Below are 16,248 nucleotides of genomic sequence, written 5' to 3'. Positions count from 1 at the left end.
AGTCGAAATATTAAAATATTTAATTTGGTTCTTAGAAACTCCTAGGTTCTTTTGAGATTCAATGAACTTTTCAAAGGCATGTTTCAATCTCGAGTGTGCCCTCCAAGTTTTGTGACTGGGATACCGAGGATCACAAAACGAGTTGTGAAGTAACCATGAAAATTACTTGGTACCCTTAATAAATTACCCCTCAATTGATGTGCCGGTTAACCACACACGCTCCATTGATACTATGATAAATATTAAGTCACCCTTTACCTACCTTGTTAAGTCCAAGTTAGTGTGCCGATTAACCACACACGCTCCACTAAAGACTTAGACAAAGTGTAAAGTGTAATTTCATGGATTAGCACCTTATTCACATTATTCCTAAAGTGACTAAGATTGAGAATTTAATAAAACAATTAGTTACTTTATAATATTTATCATACTTTTAATGAGAATTTATAAGTCCTTGTCTTACCCGTTCGGCTAACGATCATCCACCAGTCAAGCAAGCGGTGGGTGAGAGTGGACACCCACTAAGTTGCCATTTTATAGGAAACAACCTTATACCCACCTTATAGACCGGCTTCGTGAATGAGGCGTACTAGCGGTAAGACGAGTTTGATCTTATACATATATATATATATATATATATATATATATATATATATATATATATATATATATATTATTATTATTATTATTATTATTATTATTATTATTATTATTATTATTATTAACTTATAATATTATAAGTATAAGGGTTGAATTTTAACTTTTAAAATTCTAAGGGTTGGAACTAAAGTTTTAATGAAGACTTTACTTGTTCCAAAACTTGAGGGCAAGTTTTCTAAACTTTCAAAACTTTTCATTTCTTGTAACTTATGAGTTTATTAGGGTATTAAAAATGAAGACTCTTCATTTTTATAACCCATGTGTTCTTTTAATGGTATTAAAGCAAATATCCGTTCCAATACTCATTATCTTATTAATCAGTTTTTTCGTATTTATCCTTTATTATCTTTTATGGTTTCCTTTGATTAAGGATTGTTTAGTTTTAGCTTTCTGGATTGTATTTAAAGAACTGTTTTATTGGCTTGGTGATAATAAGAAATTACGTTTCATTCCATCTCTCTGATTATCAAAATCTAATAATGAAAGTGACTGGATAATTTACTCGGGAACAACTGAATGTATGACTTACAATCGGGAGTCTCTTGAAAACTTCACTACAGGAGGTAGAGAATTGCCCGTCATCATCCCCAATGGCGAAACCATTCCCGTCAAAGGAAACGGTGAACTTACCTTTAATGGAGGGATTAAAATTAAAGGAGTTCTTTATATACCAAATTTTAAATGCAACCTTATATCTGTCAGTCAACTAACGAGAAATTTGAATTGTGCTATTACCTTTTTCCCGGATTTCTTTGTAATACAGGGCTTGAGTACGAGGTGCTTGATTGGAATGGGTAAGTGCATTGGTGGACTCTACAAAATGGGGATCATGCAAGAAGGTCGGCGAGCTATGGCAGTCACCACCACAAATCAATGGCATAAAAGACTTGATCACCCATCAAATAAAAAATTATCTCATATTTCTTTATGTAAGGACTTTAGTAGTAACTCTAAAGAAGTTTTTTTGTGATTCGTGTCTGAGAGCTAAATTAACTAGACTCCTTTTTCCTACAAGTACAATAAAAACGAATGATTGTTTTGAGATGATTCATTGTGATATTTGGGTTGGTTATAGAACATTTTCACTTACACATGGAAGTTATTTCCTCGCTATAGTTGATGATTATGGTAGGGCTGTTTGGGTTTACATAATCAGGCACAAATACGAGGCAAGTGATTATTTGATCAGTTTTTACAATCTCATCCAAACACAATTCCAGAAGAACATTAAACGAATCAGATGTGACAATAGAGGAGAGTTCACATCCAATCACATGAAAAGCTTCTATGCTAATCATGGCATCGAGCTCGAAACAACCTGTCCACATACCCCTCAACAAAACGGGGTTGTGGAAAGAAAGCACAGGCACCTCTTGGAAGTAGCTCGTGCCTTGAGATTTGAAAGGAAGTTACCCATAAGGTTTTGGGGGGAATGTGTTTTGTCGGCTGCCTATATCATCAACAGATTACCTTCCAAGGTAATTAAATACAAAACGCCATATGAGATAATATATGGAAAAGAACCTCCTTATGAGCACATGCGTGTATTGGGCTGTCTGACTTACTTCTGGAACACCGAAACAAAGGGAGATAAATTTGCTCCATGAGGAAAGGCGGGGGTGTTTTTGGGATACCCTTTCGGCACAAAGGGTTACAAAGTCTATGATTTAGAAAAATGAAAAATTGTCGTAAGTCGTGATGTCAAGTTTTTGGAAAACGTCTTCCCGTTATCCAGCCACAAAGAGAATGTAAACCAGGTAGAGAATGAAATCGTTGGTGAGTCTCAACCAACTGATCGACCTAGACTCGACATGGAAATTGATTTATACCATAAGGAAAATCCCAGCGCATCCATTGTAAGAGAAGAGGTTGGCGACATGGATTCACCCATGCAAAGTAATGAGCCCAATAACCCACCAGAAGATATGACACAAGCTGACGATGCCAATAACGATCTGTCACATAATAATGGTGACCCGCAATATCTGAACAATTCAAGCCATACTTCTCAACGGGCCAAGACTCAACCCTCACGGTTCAAGGATTACGAAGTTAACATCCCACCATCTGTCGATCATGCACACCCAAGTTCCAATCAAGCTTCCTCCAAGGTACACCCTCTTGCTCATTATGTGACTTATGAAAAGTTTTCTAACAAACACAAAAGATTTTTAGCGGCCATCACGTCGCATGATGAGCCTAAAACTTTCTTTCAGGCATCACAAAATGAAAACTAGCGAAATGCCATGAAACGTGAAATCAAGGCGCTTGAAGAAAATCAAATGTGGTCCTTGGGACCTTTACACGAAGGAAAGAAAGCAATAGATTCTAAATGGGTGTACAAGATCAAGTATAAACCAAATGGGGAGATCGAATGCTACAAATCCAAGCTCGTAACAAAGGGCTTCACACAAATGGAAGGAGTGGACTATCACGACACTTTCGCGCCTGTTGCAAAATTAGTAATGATGCGCACTCTTCTTACTTTAGTTGTGAAGAAGGACTGGATTATACACTAGTTAGACGTCAACAATGCGTTCTTACATGGTGATCTCAACGAAGAAGTGTACATGAAGCTTCCACAAGGGTTCTCAAAAGAAAATGATACACGTGTTTGTCACCTCAAGAAGTCACTATAAGGCCTCAAACAAGCGTCGCGTAATTGGTATCATAAGTTCACCCAATCTCTGTTGGACCTTGGTTTCACTCAATCCAGGGCAGATTATTCGTTGTTTATATACAACAAAAATGCAGTTTTTGTAGCAGCTTTGATTTATGTTGACGATGTGATCATTGTTGGCAATGATATGGACATGATTCAATACACCAAGTCTCAACTCCACCATAGATTTAGCATTAAAGACCTCGACACCTTGAAGTATTTTTTGGGAATCGAAGTGGCTCGTACGAAGGAGGGTTTAGTCCTTAGTCAGCGAAAATATACTTTGGACATTTTAGAGGACAGTGGCTTGCAAGGGTGTCGTCCAAGTGGTTTTCCCATGGAACAAAATCTAAAACTCGATAAGAATGAGGAAGAAGAAAAGGTTGATGTTGGTAAATACAGGTGATTGGTTGGGCGATTGTTATATTTGCAAGCCACACGCACAGATATTTCTTACTCTGTTAACGTGTTAAGTCAATATGTCTCCGACCCTAGACAAAATCATATGAATGCGGTTACTCGTGTCTTAAGATATTTAAAAGCCACCCTGGGTCAAGGTATTTTGATACCCCGCCAAGGAGGCCTGAAAGAATGAAACATGTAGAAACAATCAGTTGTTTCCCGTTCATCGGCTGAAGCGGAGTACAGGGCAATGGCTAGCACAGTCAGCGAAATATTGTGGGTTTGATCATTGCTTAAGGAACTTTCCGAAGCACCTACGGAAGGAACTACTCTATTTTGTGACAACTTAGCTGCCAAACACATTGCTAACAATCCAGTTTTTCATGAAAGAATGAAACATGTAGAAATGGATTGTTATTTCATCCGAGAGCGAGTTGAGTCGGATGAAATATGTCCCATGCACATTGATACCACGGGTAAAATAGTCGATCTTCTTACCAAACCATTAGGAGCTCAGCAACTTCGAAACCTACTTGTCAAGTTGGGCATGCAAGATTTACACGCTCCAACTTGAGGGGCAATGTTGGAACGGATATTTCTTAGCCGATAGTCATTATCTTATTAATCAGTTTTTTCATATTTATCCTTTATTATCTTTTATGGTTTCCTTTGATTAAGCATTGTTTAGTTTTAGCTTTCTGGATTGTATTTTAAGAACTGTTTTATTGGCTTGGTGATAATAAGAAAATACGTTCCATTCTGCATTATCAAAATCTACAATAATAATTATTTATTAGTTAATATAAACGACAAAAACATTTCCAATGACATATTATTACTAAAAGGTTGACTATATAATTTTATTTCGCGCAACGCGCGGATATTTGCTTAGTATATTTATAAACGAGATATTTTTTCTTGCACTATGCATTTGAAACCTCCAAAACTTTTCATTTTCCACATAATTAATAACAACCATTCAAAAGTTTGTAATTTATATATACTTAATGATATTTTTTGAAACAAATTGATTAAATCATGTTTATTTTTTAATTTATATATAATTAATGATATGTCATGGTCAGTACACTCTAAAGGTTTCCTTGTAATATCTCTTTACCTATGTGTATGCATAATTTGATTTCTTTATAGAGAATACCAATAGATGTATTACCGTTAAAAGTTTTGGTTTCTTTTCTTACAAGGTTTGTTATTTATTACTACATCTAGTCTTTTTATCCTTATTGTTAATTTCATTTCTTTGGTTAATTATTACTACATCCAGTCTTTTTATCCTTATTGTTAATTTCATTTCTTTGATTAATTTTCTTTTTATAGAACGGCAAGCATTAAATAAAATATAACTCTAGCGAGGAGCTAGGAGATACAATTAGTCTCAGTAAACATAAAATCAGAAAAAAAAAAAAACAAACAAAGAAGAGGAAAAAGAACTGGAACAATAAATAAGAGAATTTAGGCTACATCATGCCATAGCATTCCAAAATTGGGTCGCAACACCACTCGAGCCACCTAAGCTTCCTTCCCTTCCGATTCCTCGCATTGATCCAAAGATACGATAATGATTGTACCTCGAAAGGCAGAGTCGATTTTGAGCCAGTGTTTTGGTTTGAGCTGTGAGCTTTGTTGTTCCTGTATCTCCAAATTACCCATAAAAATACCAGCATTATAACCTCATGAATCCTTTCCAGTCTCTTATGACCCACTAAAAACTCTTTACATTTTAGCAAATCCATACAATTACTTACAATTACTGGGGTAATTTCCCAGTAACCGCCACCATCGACACATCTGGGGTAATTTCCCACTAAAGACTCTTTGGTTAATTTTCTCTTTTACCTAATGATTTACGCATTTAATAAAAAGCACGGGAGCCAACATAATAATTGTTAAATTCTATGATGCTTGGAAACCAATAAAAGAAACACGCGGATTAAAAGCTAGACACTTCGTCATACTTCATGTAATTTAATAATTTTCACATTTGCATGCTTTCTATTTAATATACTATAACAAGACAAATGGTAGGTTTTAAATATTTATCTTTGTACGCTTGACTTAAACGTTAAAAGAAGTCTGTTTACATTCTTTTTAATTTAGATATAATGACTTGTAGCTCTGACTTGAAAAGCTTTCTAGAGTGTAAACTGAAGAAAGATTGGCCTATGGGTGCAGGGGCGGAACACACACATTAAAATTAGAGGGGCCGAAATAAAACTTTATAATAGAACCAAATAAAAATATATTAAGTCGTTATGAAAGACTAATTAGAACTTGCAAAAGGTTTTTTTTATAAATAATGTATATAATTAGATATTGGAAAAGTGAAAGATATAAATATGAATTATATTACAGTGACCAAGAAATACAATTAATTTATGTTTATAAAATAATGAAATCATAAAAAATAAAAAATAAAAGAGTTATCAAACAAATTCTCTTTAAAAAAATACATAAAATATCAAAAGTTTTTATTTTATTTTATTTTATTTATTTATTTATTTATTTATTTTGACAGCGGAGCATCATCTTTCTTTCAAAATTTTGACAGCACACGTACCTCTATTAGTTACCTTTATCAGTGATATTATGTAGGGGCTATGATTGTAGATAAAATATAGTAAAAAATCAGATTTTCTTATAGATAAAAATCACAATAAGAAAAATGATCAATTTAAGAGCGGAGACCATAGAAATAAAAGGTAAGAACGAAGGTTGTATGAGAGTAAATGCCACAGATACCTGGAGACGATGGAGATAACATTCAACAAAGGTCGACATGGCTTCTAAGACGACGGATAGCAGTCATTTCCGGTAGCGACGCTCGACCGACATTTCTTCTAAGAGGTCAGAAACAACGGTTTCCGGCAACGAACCTAACTTATTTTCTTTGTTTTTGAACTTTCTTGAGATTTGTTTCTCAAAAGAACTAAATGTGTTATATTGATGATACGATACAGTTTCAAAATAACAAGATGATTAAGATTTGTTGGGATTCGATTTCCATTCCAAATTTCTACGGGGTTTGTTTTGATTTAGAAGACTTTAAGTATCTTCTAAATTTCTTTATTTAATGTCTGCATTCCTCCTTCATTTTTGATATAAACTAAAACATATATATTTTGGCTAAGCATTTGATAAAAAGCAGACAAAAAACCGGGGAGGACATGGCCCCTCCCGGCCCCCAAAGGGATCCGCCACTGTATGGGTGGCTGCAAAAGTTTCAAACAGTAGAGACGAAGTGGTTTTAACGGAATCTCTACCTAATTGTTTATCGTAAGATATTTGAACTAAAGTAAATTATAATCAACTATTGCATTACAATTTAATATATATATATATATATATATATATATATATATATATATATATATATATATATATATATATATATTAAAGTTGTGCATTGTTAGGAACAATAAACTAAAGGGTTGGCACAAATGCTCGTTTGTTTATATTTGTTTGTTCAATTCCGCTTTAAGGTCACTTTATGTTAATATTCATATTGTTTGTGGACACGTGGTAGGAAAGTTCCGGTTTCCGATCATTTTATCCCAACAGTTGTAGGTTAGTCGTTCCTTCCATTTCTTCGTTCTTATCCAATCTTTTCTTCTAGAATCATCTAGAAGCCCTAAAACCACCCACCCATTGATTTTGCTCCTTCTACTAGGCTGCCTTGAATGGCTGCGATGGATTTGGTGATGCCGTCAGAATCGGTCATGTGGAGGTGCCGATGTGGAGGCGACAGTTAACCACCACCGATTTTGGCTCAGTTCTTCTTGGAGTCAATTACGTTTCAGTCAAAATTCTCCGTTTCATCTACATCGATCGTCTCGATTGTTGTTTTTTGATTGCACTAATTTTGCTCCTTCTACTACGGTCACTTCAATGTCTTCAATGGATTTGGTGACGCCGCCATATCCGTTCTCCACGATGGTTTCCCCAACCTATCTAATCACAAAAACCAAACCTTATCAGGTAAATCATTACGAAAACTATCTCAAATTTTTGATACTTCTTCTTCCGTTTTCTCCTTATTCCATATAAAATTCCTTCAATCTGTTGTGCACTTTTTACAGGATCATGGACCATCGAGCAATTATAATGAAGATTTGTCACCGGAGTTGAAGAGTTGTTGGTCGGAGAAATTTGCACCAATGTTTGATGGATTCAGGTTTATTGAAACTCTGGTAACCTCTCATCGATAACAGTAAGCCTTTGACATCGCCGATTTGATTAGATGATTAGATCTGTTTTCGGTTTCTTGTGGGTTAAGTTTGTTCGTGCTTCGATACTCCATTACCATACGTTTGGCTTTGGGCTAAAGGCCTTAAAAATGTTAGTTTTTGTAATGTCGGAATGATTGGGTCCACAAAATGTAACATTAATTTGGCATTTTATTTATATTCCCAATTTTCTGAACGTCACACCGAAACTTATTTTTCACATCAAGTTTTGTTTAAAAAAATTCAGTTTTAGATTATTTTGGTGCTGGAAAATGTTATAACATCAAATTTGTTGTTTATTAAGTGCAAGATAGTTTCCAACAGTAAGTTTCTCTTGAATCTTAATTTCAGGGTGTTATAATTGAGAAAAGAGTGACAAATTTGAATTTCAATGAATTCGTTTCATGTGGACCTCAAAGGGAGCCTCATAAGATCTCTGTTTTTTTTTTTTTTTTTTTTTTTTTTTCCATATTTGAAGCTATTTCATTATTTTAATTGGTGTAATCTTGATGATATCATGTGGGTGATCATTTGTTTAGGAAAACGAAAGATAGGAGGATTTTCGAGTGGAAAGTTGAGAAAGATGATCATCTTTGCACATTGGAAGAGGTATTTCATAATGTAAATCATTCCATGGGATTCAGTATTGAGTTTAATTTTGATGATAATGTAGTGTACCAAGAAGATGATTTGGTTCATGCCATACAAGTTTTTCTTGGTGTATGCCCTTCTCATTTCGTCTTTCTTTAACAGTTTCCATGTTACCATGATTTATTCTTTTTCTATTTTTGTGCAGATTGTATTCAACTATGCTAAAGAAAGATCCATATTTTTTTCAAGCTTTCAACCTGATGCCACTCCTTTGCAAGAGGTCCCTCTCCTACTTACTTTTTGTTTTCAAGGATCTTCACAACAATAAGTTCATTGGTCCATTCCCACCACAAATCAGGTGTCTAAAGCGACTTAAAATGTTGTATTCTTCTTCTGTAGATACTTTATATCACTAATTTGTGGTGCTTTTGTAGGTATGTCAAATCAATCATTTCAGCCAATTCATTTTTGACATGTTCGGACCTTGCAGTACATAATTATCTAGAGCCAAATCGTCCAAAATAAAGGCGGTTTAGGTGTTCGATAACAACTTTTTAGCGTATGTTGTCTAACTTAAGCATCGTAATCTTATTTTTCTATTTTATTTAATATGATTTTTTTATGGACTAAATTTGTTTCTGTTGTTACTCTATAACTTTGAATTTTTTTTTTTTCTAAAATAGTTATAGTCAGAATTACAAAAGGCTTTTTTTTTTTTTTAGTTATATGAGCTTCTATTGAATTAATTTGATGTTGACTGATTTAAAGATAATGTGGTCATTTTTTGTCAGTTTACAGGCATACAGATTGAAGGGGCACACAACCCCGCTTTGCATGCACCCATTGCAATTGAAATTTTGTGGTCCCTCTTTTAATTGTTACCATGGAATACTGTATTGCAAGAACATGTTCTATTATTTATTCTAAAAAATTTGATGTATGTATAGAGTAGATGAGTAGCTACTTTCAAAGCTTAAGGAGATAGTACTACAACTAAGACTAATTATCTCTACCAATTTGTAAATTAAACATGATATTTTTAATCCTGAATCGTAAATCATGTGCATGTAATAGCGAGCAAGAAGCTTTTAAGGCCACCTGGCAATGAAAAACCCCAATGGAAGCCACTATTCAGTCCATGTTGGGATGCAACAGGTGCTTCGCTATGGAAGCTTGTTAAGGTGCATGTAGTGATATGTCAATTTGTTACCAATATCTTCTCAAACTACCCATATATTCAGCTATAACAAATTGATTTCATTACGTAAGCCGACATAAAATATCCATTTTGTGTTATATAAATTAATAGAAAAGGTATTTATAAAAATGACCTTTTGGAATATTGGAATGTGGCTAATAACCAAACTTTTTCAGATTTACCTAAATCACCCATGTATTAAGACAAGGTTTTTGATGAAATGAGTTCTCATTTACTAAGGTTACTTTTTGTTGCAATCACATCTTAAAAGGTAAAAAGCTTTCACAAATTTCTTGATATATTAAACAAAAACAAAGTAGTTTCTTTCATACAACCCTTTAAATTATCACCTTGACATGTCTTTTGATGTTGGAATTTTATATGTAGGCTTCTAAGAAAGCAAAAAAAAAAAAAAAAAAAGACTTTGCAGCATTACAAGGGTCAACATAGGTCGGTACCCGGCCAAATTACATGGAAATGGAACCATCAGTTCTTGAAAACATATCACATGTTGTGTTGTACTTCTTTCGAGTGAAGCAAAGATCCATATAATATATCCCCTAAAGTATGAGTAGATGGCCATACTTCCCTTATGTCTAAAAAAGATTGTAATTAAATGTGTCTTCTTTAATATGCACATATTATATTGAAAATTTTGTATGAACAATAATTGCTAAGTAGTCGATTACATTCACTTTCAACCAATGGTTGTTTCCATTGTTGGTTTCAACATGAAAACAAGTGACACAGGTTTAGTTTTGAACTGATATTTCACTAATTTAAATTTGGGAGGTTCATTTAGTGCCTTCAAATTGGAATCCTACCAAGTGCTTTCTATAGAAGAACCAAATTATAATTTTTATATGGATTATATAAAATTTATAATTTTAACTTGGACCCTTTTAACTTTGATTTGTATGTGATTTTGTAGGTGGGTTAACTGATTCGATTATCAAAACACGAAAACTATGTTCTCACATTGTTACAACTATAATTATCTTAATGTATTGATTATTTATAGAGAAATATGCATAAAACTCCATATATCTTGGGTTTTTTTTTTGACAAAAAGTCATTCTTATTATTATTTATTTTTGTAATTAAAGCATTGAAACTGACTATTACTTATAATTGAGCTTAATTTTCAGATTATCGCAAACAATAACAGGTTTCAATAATTCATTAAGTTTTTTTTTTTTAGTTTTTGTCTTAACTTATATATTTTTTCATATTACCAAACACTTTTTTTTAACTTATTGACTTTTCAGAAAGCTTATAAATCAATAAATTGTTTTTAAATGAAATCTCAAACAACTTATAATCTATTTTTTTAGAAACAACCATTATAATTTATTTGATTCTTAATATACGATAATAAATAAATATAGTTTTTTAATTATATCTTTATTTAGTAAAATAAAAAACTGATTTATAAAAATATATTGTTATGAAATGGTTATTTCAGTAAAAATATATTATAACTTAGAGGTGTTTGAGATTTCATTTATAAATAATTATTGATTTATTAGCTTTTTGAAAAGACAATAAGTAAAATAATAATAATAAATTTGGTAATATGAAAACATGTATAAGTTAAGATAATACTTAAAAAAAAAAAACAACTTATTGATTTTTCCTACCCAAAAGCTAATCCGAACATTTTTTTTAAAAACTCATTTGTTCACCATGATAAGTCAACAAGTCCTTTTGAAGTTCAAATAAAGTCTCAAACACCCTCTTAGTCTTAAAATAGATAAGACTTGAGGTTACAAATCATTATGTATCGAAACAATATACATATATTTTGGCCTATTGACAAAAATGTCACCATTGATATGTTGTTTACAATTTTATAATGTCCTAAAATTTGCAGTACATTTGAACATTTAAAAAAGTATAAGTATATTCAAAACCATGACTTTTATTCCAAATAAGTTTTAAAACCACAACCCAAGATCAATCTAGTTTCAAAAACTGTTATTAGTTATAAATCCTAAATTTAAGAAAATATAAACCAATGTATATCAAAATCTCTAACAATTTGTCTCAAGCCAGTGTGTACTTTCACACCTTGCCATCTTGAGTAGTTGTTGATCCTGAAATTGTAAATTTAAAGGGGAAAGGGGTAAGCACAAAACTTAGTGAATTTCACACATACATAGTATCGTATCATAGAAGCTCTACCCTTAACATGTATATAACAATAGTATTAGCCACACAACCATGTATGCATGTCAAAGAACAAATCAGTTACAACATGCACATATTGGGACACATTGGCTATGCCTGGTCCCCATTTCTCAATAGATCAAGCCCTTGGGAGACATTGGCTAAGCCCGATCCCCCAAACCCAGACCTATTAGAACACATTGGTTACGCTCGATCCCCCTTGCTTAGTTCTTCGAGCCCTTGGAACACACTGGCTATGCTCGATCCCCCAAACACAAACCTATTGGGACACATTGGCTATGCGCGTTCCCCTTTCTCAATTTTTCGAGCCCTTGGGACATATTGGCTACGCCCGATCTCCCGCTCGGGTACACCAAGCCCTCCCATATGAATTCCTTGTTATGTGAGCAAATAGCATACTCCGACTAGGCACTTACCCAACCTAATGTTACTCGCATAAATATCCTATAACAGAGTGATTCGTGGGTTATGGGATATAGTTGGAAAATCACCTCAAGTAGCAGAGTAAACCTACAACTATAGCCCATAACCCACTAATCACTCTTCAACTCTCCTAAGAATAGTAATCAAGATTAAAAATGGCTACCATTCACCCTAAACATATCATTAAACTACTAGGTTAAATTTCCATATTTTAACCTGAAACAACAGCTTGCTCAAGACCTATTTTTCATTCCTTAAACCCATCCAAACTAAATTACGAAGCCATATTAATGAAGTTCTTAACAATACATTTCCAGGGACTCCTTACACAAGTCTGTATGATTTTTCTACAACTTATAATGGATTTTACAAAACAACATACCAATGTAGCTCATTCCGGTCCAGTCTTTGAAAATGACCATTTTCACCTTAGTTATAATCGTTTCCAGATTTCGACCAAAATTAATGACATAAAGGAAACTCGCATCCGAATTTTTTACACTGATTAAGTCCTAAATTCGATTAAGACCTTCCATGTCTGTAATAAATCCGAAATTTTTTGACCAAAATCGACATCTATAGAATCAGTTATGATGTTTATAAATATAGGACATAATAGTAGATTTTTCAAAAAGATAAACCTAGGGTTAGGGTTTAATCCAATCAACCCATTAAGTTCTAAATTCGATTAAGACCTTCCATGTCTGTAATACATCATCCCTCGGCCCTATAGGATTTTTACAAGCAATGAGGAAGAAATCATAACTAGGTTGTTGAGATTGAAAGCTCTATACAAGCCGTACTCATCAAATTTCGTGAAGATCTAACGGTTCAATCTTGAGGATTGTCCAAACACTACTGTAAGGTTTTCAAAAATGAGAATTCCGAAAATTTTCTCTTTGCATCAACTCTTAAAGGATTGCAATTCTATGGTTTGAAGATGCCCCTAGAATGAAAATAATGTTGAAATTGAGGTCATTCTCATTTTTAAACCCTAATAGGGTTTCATTTTGTCAATTTTGAGACAAATGATCCTTAAGTTCCAAGACGTCTACCATTTTAAGTTTTAAACATGCCCCTTTGAACCTTTATACTACATTTCTATTTAATTTTAGGTTATTTAATTATCCTTTTCATTATTAAAACAAAATATTTAATCTAACTAATTAAAATATGAAAATATTACTATACCAAAAAATAGGATGTTACAACTCTCCACCGCTTGAATCAGATTTCATTCTCGAAGTCACAGCTAACAAACAGTTCTGCATAATGTGCTCTCATCTTTGCCTTCGGTTTCCTGGTATACTAAGAACCTTTTTGATAATGTCATTGAATCTCACACTCCCAATCACTTTGTTGTATAAGGTATTCATCTTTCTCCTGATGATAGCAATCGGCTTCTCTACATATTTTAGTTGCTCTCCAAAATGAAACACACCATTCTTCTTAAGCACAATATTCATGCTCCCTAGTACTTGATGACCAATCTTGCCCAACACCAAGGTATCATGCTTTTCTTACCAAACAACAGTTTGAATGGTGGCATGCTAATAAAAGATTGAAAGTTGTTATCATGGGAAAAATCTGCTAATGGAAGATAACAATCCTAATTACCATCAAAGTGTGAACCATGCATTTACGCTGACCGTCTGTTTGTGGGTGGGAGATCGTGCTAAATCACGACTGATCATCAATTTCCTCTTGAAATCTCTCCCAAAACCAAGACTTGAACCGAATATCCCTAACAAAGACAAAATAAAATGGGACCTCCCTAATGTAGATGTCTTTTTATTAACACTAGTGTAGGAACACGAACCTGATGATAATATGTCAAATAATGCCGACTGTCCTAATCAAAAGTCAAAACCTTGCATGAAAATCTCATGTATTTGGCATTATCATCCTAAAATGCCACTCCATATAACTTTTCCATCAACTCCAATGGAGAAGCAAACACTGTCATTCATAGACACAACTCCCGAAGTGGCTCACTAGTTGACTTCTGACTAAGAGCATCAACAACTGTCACACCCCCAAACCTGAACGGCGGAAACGTTCGGGGGCGGATGACTTCATGTGGTAACGTAACAAATGAATACATAGTAAAGAAAGCAATACAACCATCATATATATATAATTGAAAGTTTACATTTGTCAAAAGTTACATGTTCAAAACTCAATTACAATATGATGTCAAAATACGAGATTTAACTGGCGCCGCAGCATCTCTTCATCAAAAGCGAAATGCATACCTGAAATTACTGATTTCCTGGGACATACAAGTAATTTTGAAAGAGTAGATCAGCATTTAAGCTGGTGAATTTCATAAGTATTTAAATGACAATGTTTAAATGAAATGAAATGTTTTATCTTTGTTTGTATGTGTTTAGAAAATCCTATATTTTCTACTAGCATAAAAGTAGCCTTCATTCAAGACCAATGTTTGTTTCCAAAATGTATGTAAAGGTAAAATAATAAATGAGTTTGAAAACCTTGTAAATCAATGCGTTTTTAATACCCCTTGTGAGTTTTATAACCATACTATTGACTCGAAATGCCTATACACAACGTTCTTCAGGCATTGGAATGTTATGACGTTTGTCACCCCAAACGGTGGACTGCAGCTAACAGTCAGGGCGCGGGTTGTCAAGCCCGTATAGATCTATACACAAACACCATGCTCCCCCTCCAAGGGATTCTGGTATATAATACAGGACTTGAAATGTGTACTCGAACGTACATGAAGTTAGTGTCTCACAAACCCGTGGTATAAAAATAGATCTACTTGTTAAAATGTTACGTTTGTTCTTGTATACGAAAGTAAACTTCTTGAAATATATGTTTCTAGTACATAAGAGTTTAGAAATCTGTTCGTAAAACTATACCTATTATAGTTTTAAAAAGTGTGCTTTGTTTGTTTAGAAATACTTAGGAAAAGAATAATTTGTTTATGAAAGCATAAATTTTTGGTGTAGAGTCTAAGATAGAACAGAATAATTTAAGAATAGTTTAGTTTTATACATGTATTACAACAACTTTATATTTTAAAAGATCGAATGCTATTGTAACATATGTTATATATTTATATATAAAAGTTCCTTTAAAAGTTTATAAATCGATTGTGATTTGAATATTTAACATTATATAAAAGAGTTTCTTTATGTAACACACGATAATACTCGTGTGTTTTACTTGAAATCCCCCCCTTTGAAAGCATATAAAAGTATTTAGAATAATTAAAACGGTTGATTAAGGGGTATGAAACTCACTTGAAAGTTTTGGAGATAGCGAGATGGAAAACCGGGCAGAGTTTCGTCTCGGGAAACGGATTTTCCTCGGGATTCTCGGGAATCTCGGGAGTAAAATCGACCTTCGGGACTTGAGCCAAGAAGACCAGAGCTTCGGGTTTGAACGGACACGGAAAACGAGGCAAGGTTGTGAGAGAGAGGAGAGAAATGAGCCCTTTCTTTGGAAACCCTCGTAGCCTATTTATAGTGAGGCTGGTCTGCCTCAGTACGCGGGGCGTACGCTCGTACGCAGCGCGTACGCGTACGTCATGCATGACCGAAGCCTCAACTGCCTTGGCCTCGGATGGGACGGGTCCCTGGGTACGCGGGTCGGATGGGACAGCGGGTCGGGTTCTCCGGATCGTGCGACGTGGACGGTTTGAGGCCGAGCTCTTCGGGTACGCGGGGCGTACAGGAGTACGCAGCGCGTAACTCGGATGCTGACTCCCCTTCGGATAATATCCGAATTTTGAATAAAATAAATAATTAATTTATTTAATAAACTTCAAAAATTCATATCTTCTTCATACGAACTCCGTTTTCGATGGTCTTTATATCCTCGCGTAGGTGAGACTACGCTCTTCAACT

At 34.0% G+C, this 16,248-nt stretch overlaps 1 protein-coding gene across 9 annotated transcripts; it reads left to right on the top strand.

Annotated features, from left to right (window-relative positions):
- Positions 1-7,191: 7,191 nt before the first annotated feature.
- On the top strand, positions 7,192-9,625 carry LOC145012985 (uncharacterized). 9 transcript variants are annotated; one of them, XM_078971788.1, is made up of 7 exons: positions 7,192-7,309; positions 7,413-7,720; positions 7,822-7,916; positions 8,508-8,577; positions 8,642-8,688; positions 8,765-8,917; positions 9,351-9,625. In XM_078971788.1, exons 2-7 carry the CDS (start codon positions 7,631-7,633, stop codon positions 9,484-9,486), a joined length of 591 nt encoding a protein of 196 aa, XP_078827914.1. In that variant the 5' UTR covers positions 7,192-7,309; positions 7,413-7,630; the 3' UTR covers positions 9,487-9,625. The 9 variants fall into 9 exon arrangements, 7 of the variants coding, with proteins under 7 accessions (XP_078827914.1, XP_078827917.1, XP_078827916.1 ...); XM_078971790.1 differs by lacking the exon at positions 7,192-7,309 and adding an exon at positions 8,994-9,118 and having other exon boundaries at positions 7,320-7,720; positions 9,358-9,499; XM_078971789.1 differs by lacking the exon at positions 7,192-7,309 and adding an exon at positions 8,994-9,118 and having other exon boundaries at positions 7,321-7,720; positions 9,351-9,499.
- Positions 9,626-16,248: the final 6,623 nt, after the last annotated feature.

Source organism: Lactuca saligna, chromosome 8 (assembly GCF_052625555.1).
Source record: "Lactuca saligna cultivar CGN05327 chromosome 8, ASM5262555v1, whole genome shotgun sequence".
Taxonomy (NCBI): Eukaryota; Viridiplantae; Streptophyta; class Magnoliopsida; order Asterales; family Asteraceae; genus Lactuca; species Lactuca saligna.
This window is presented reverse-complemented; position numbering and strand designations above follow the sequence as displayed.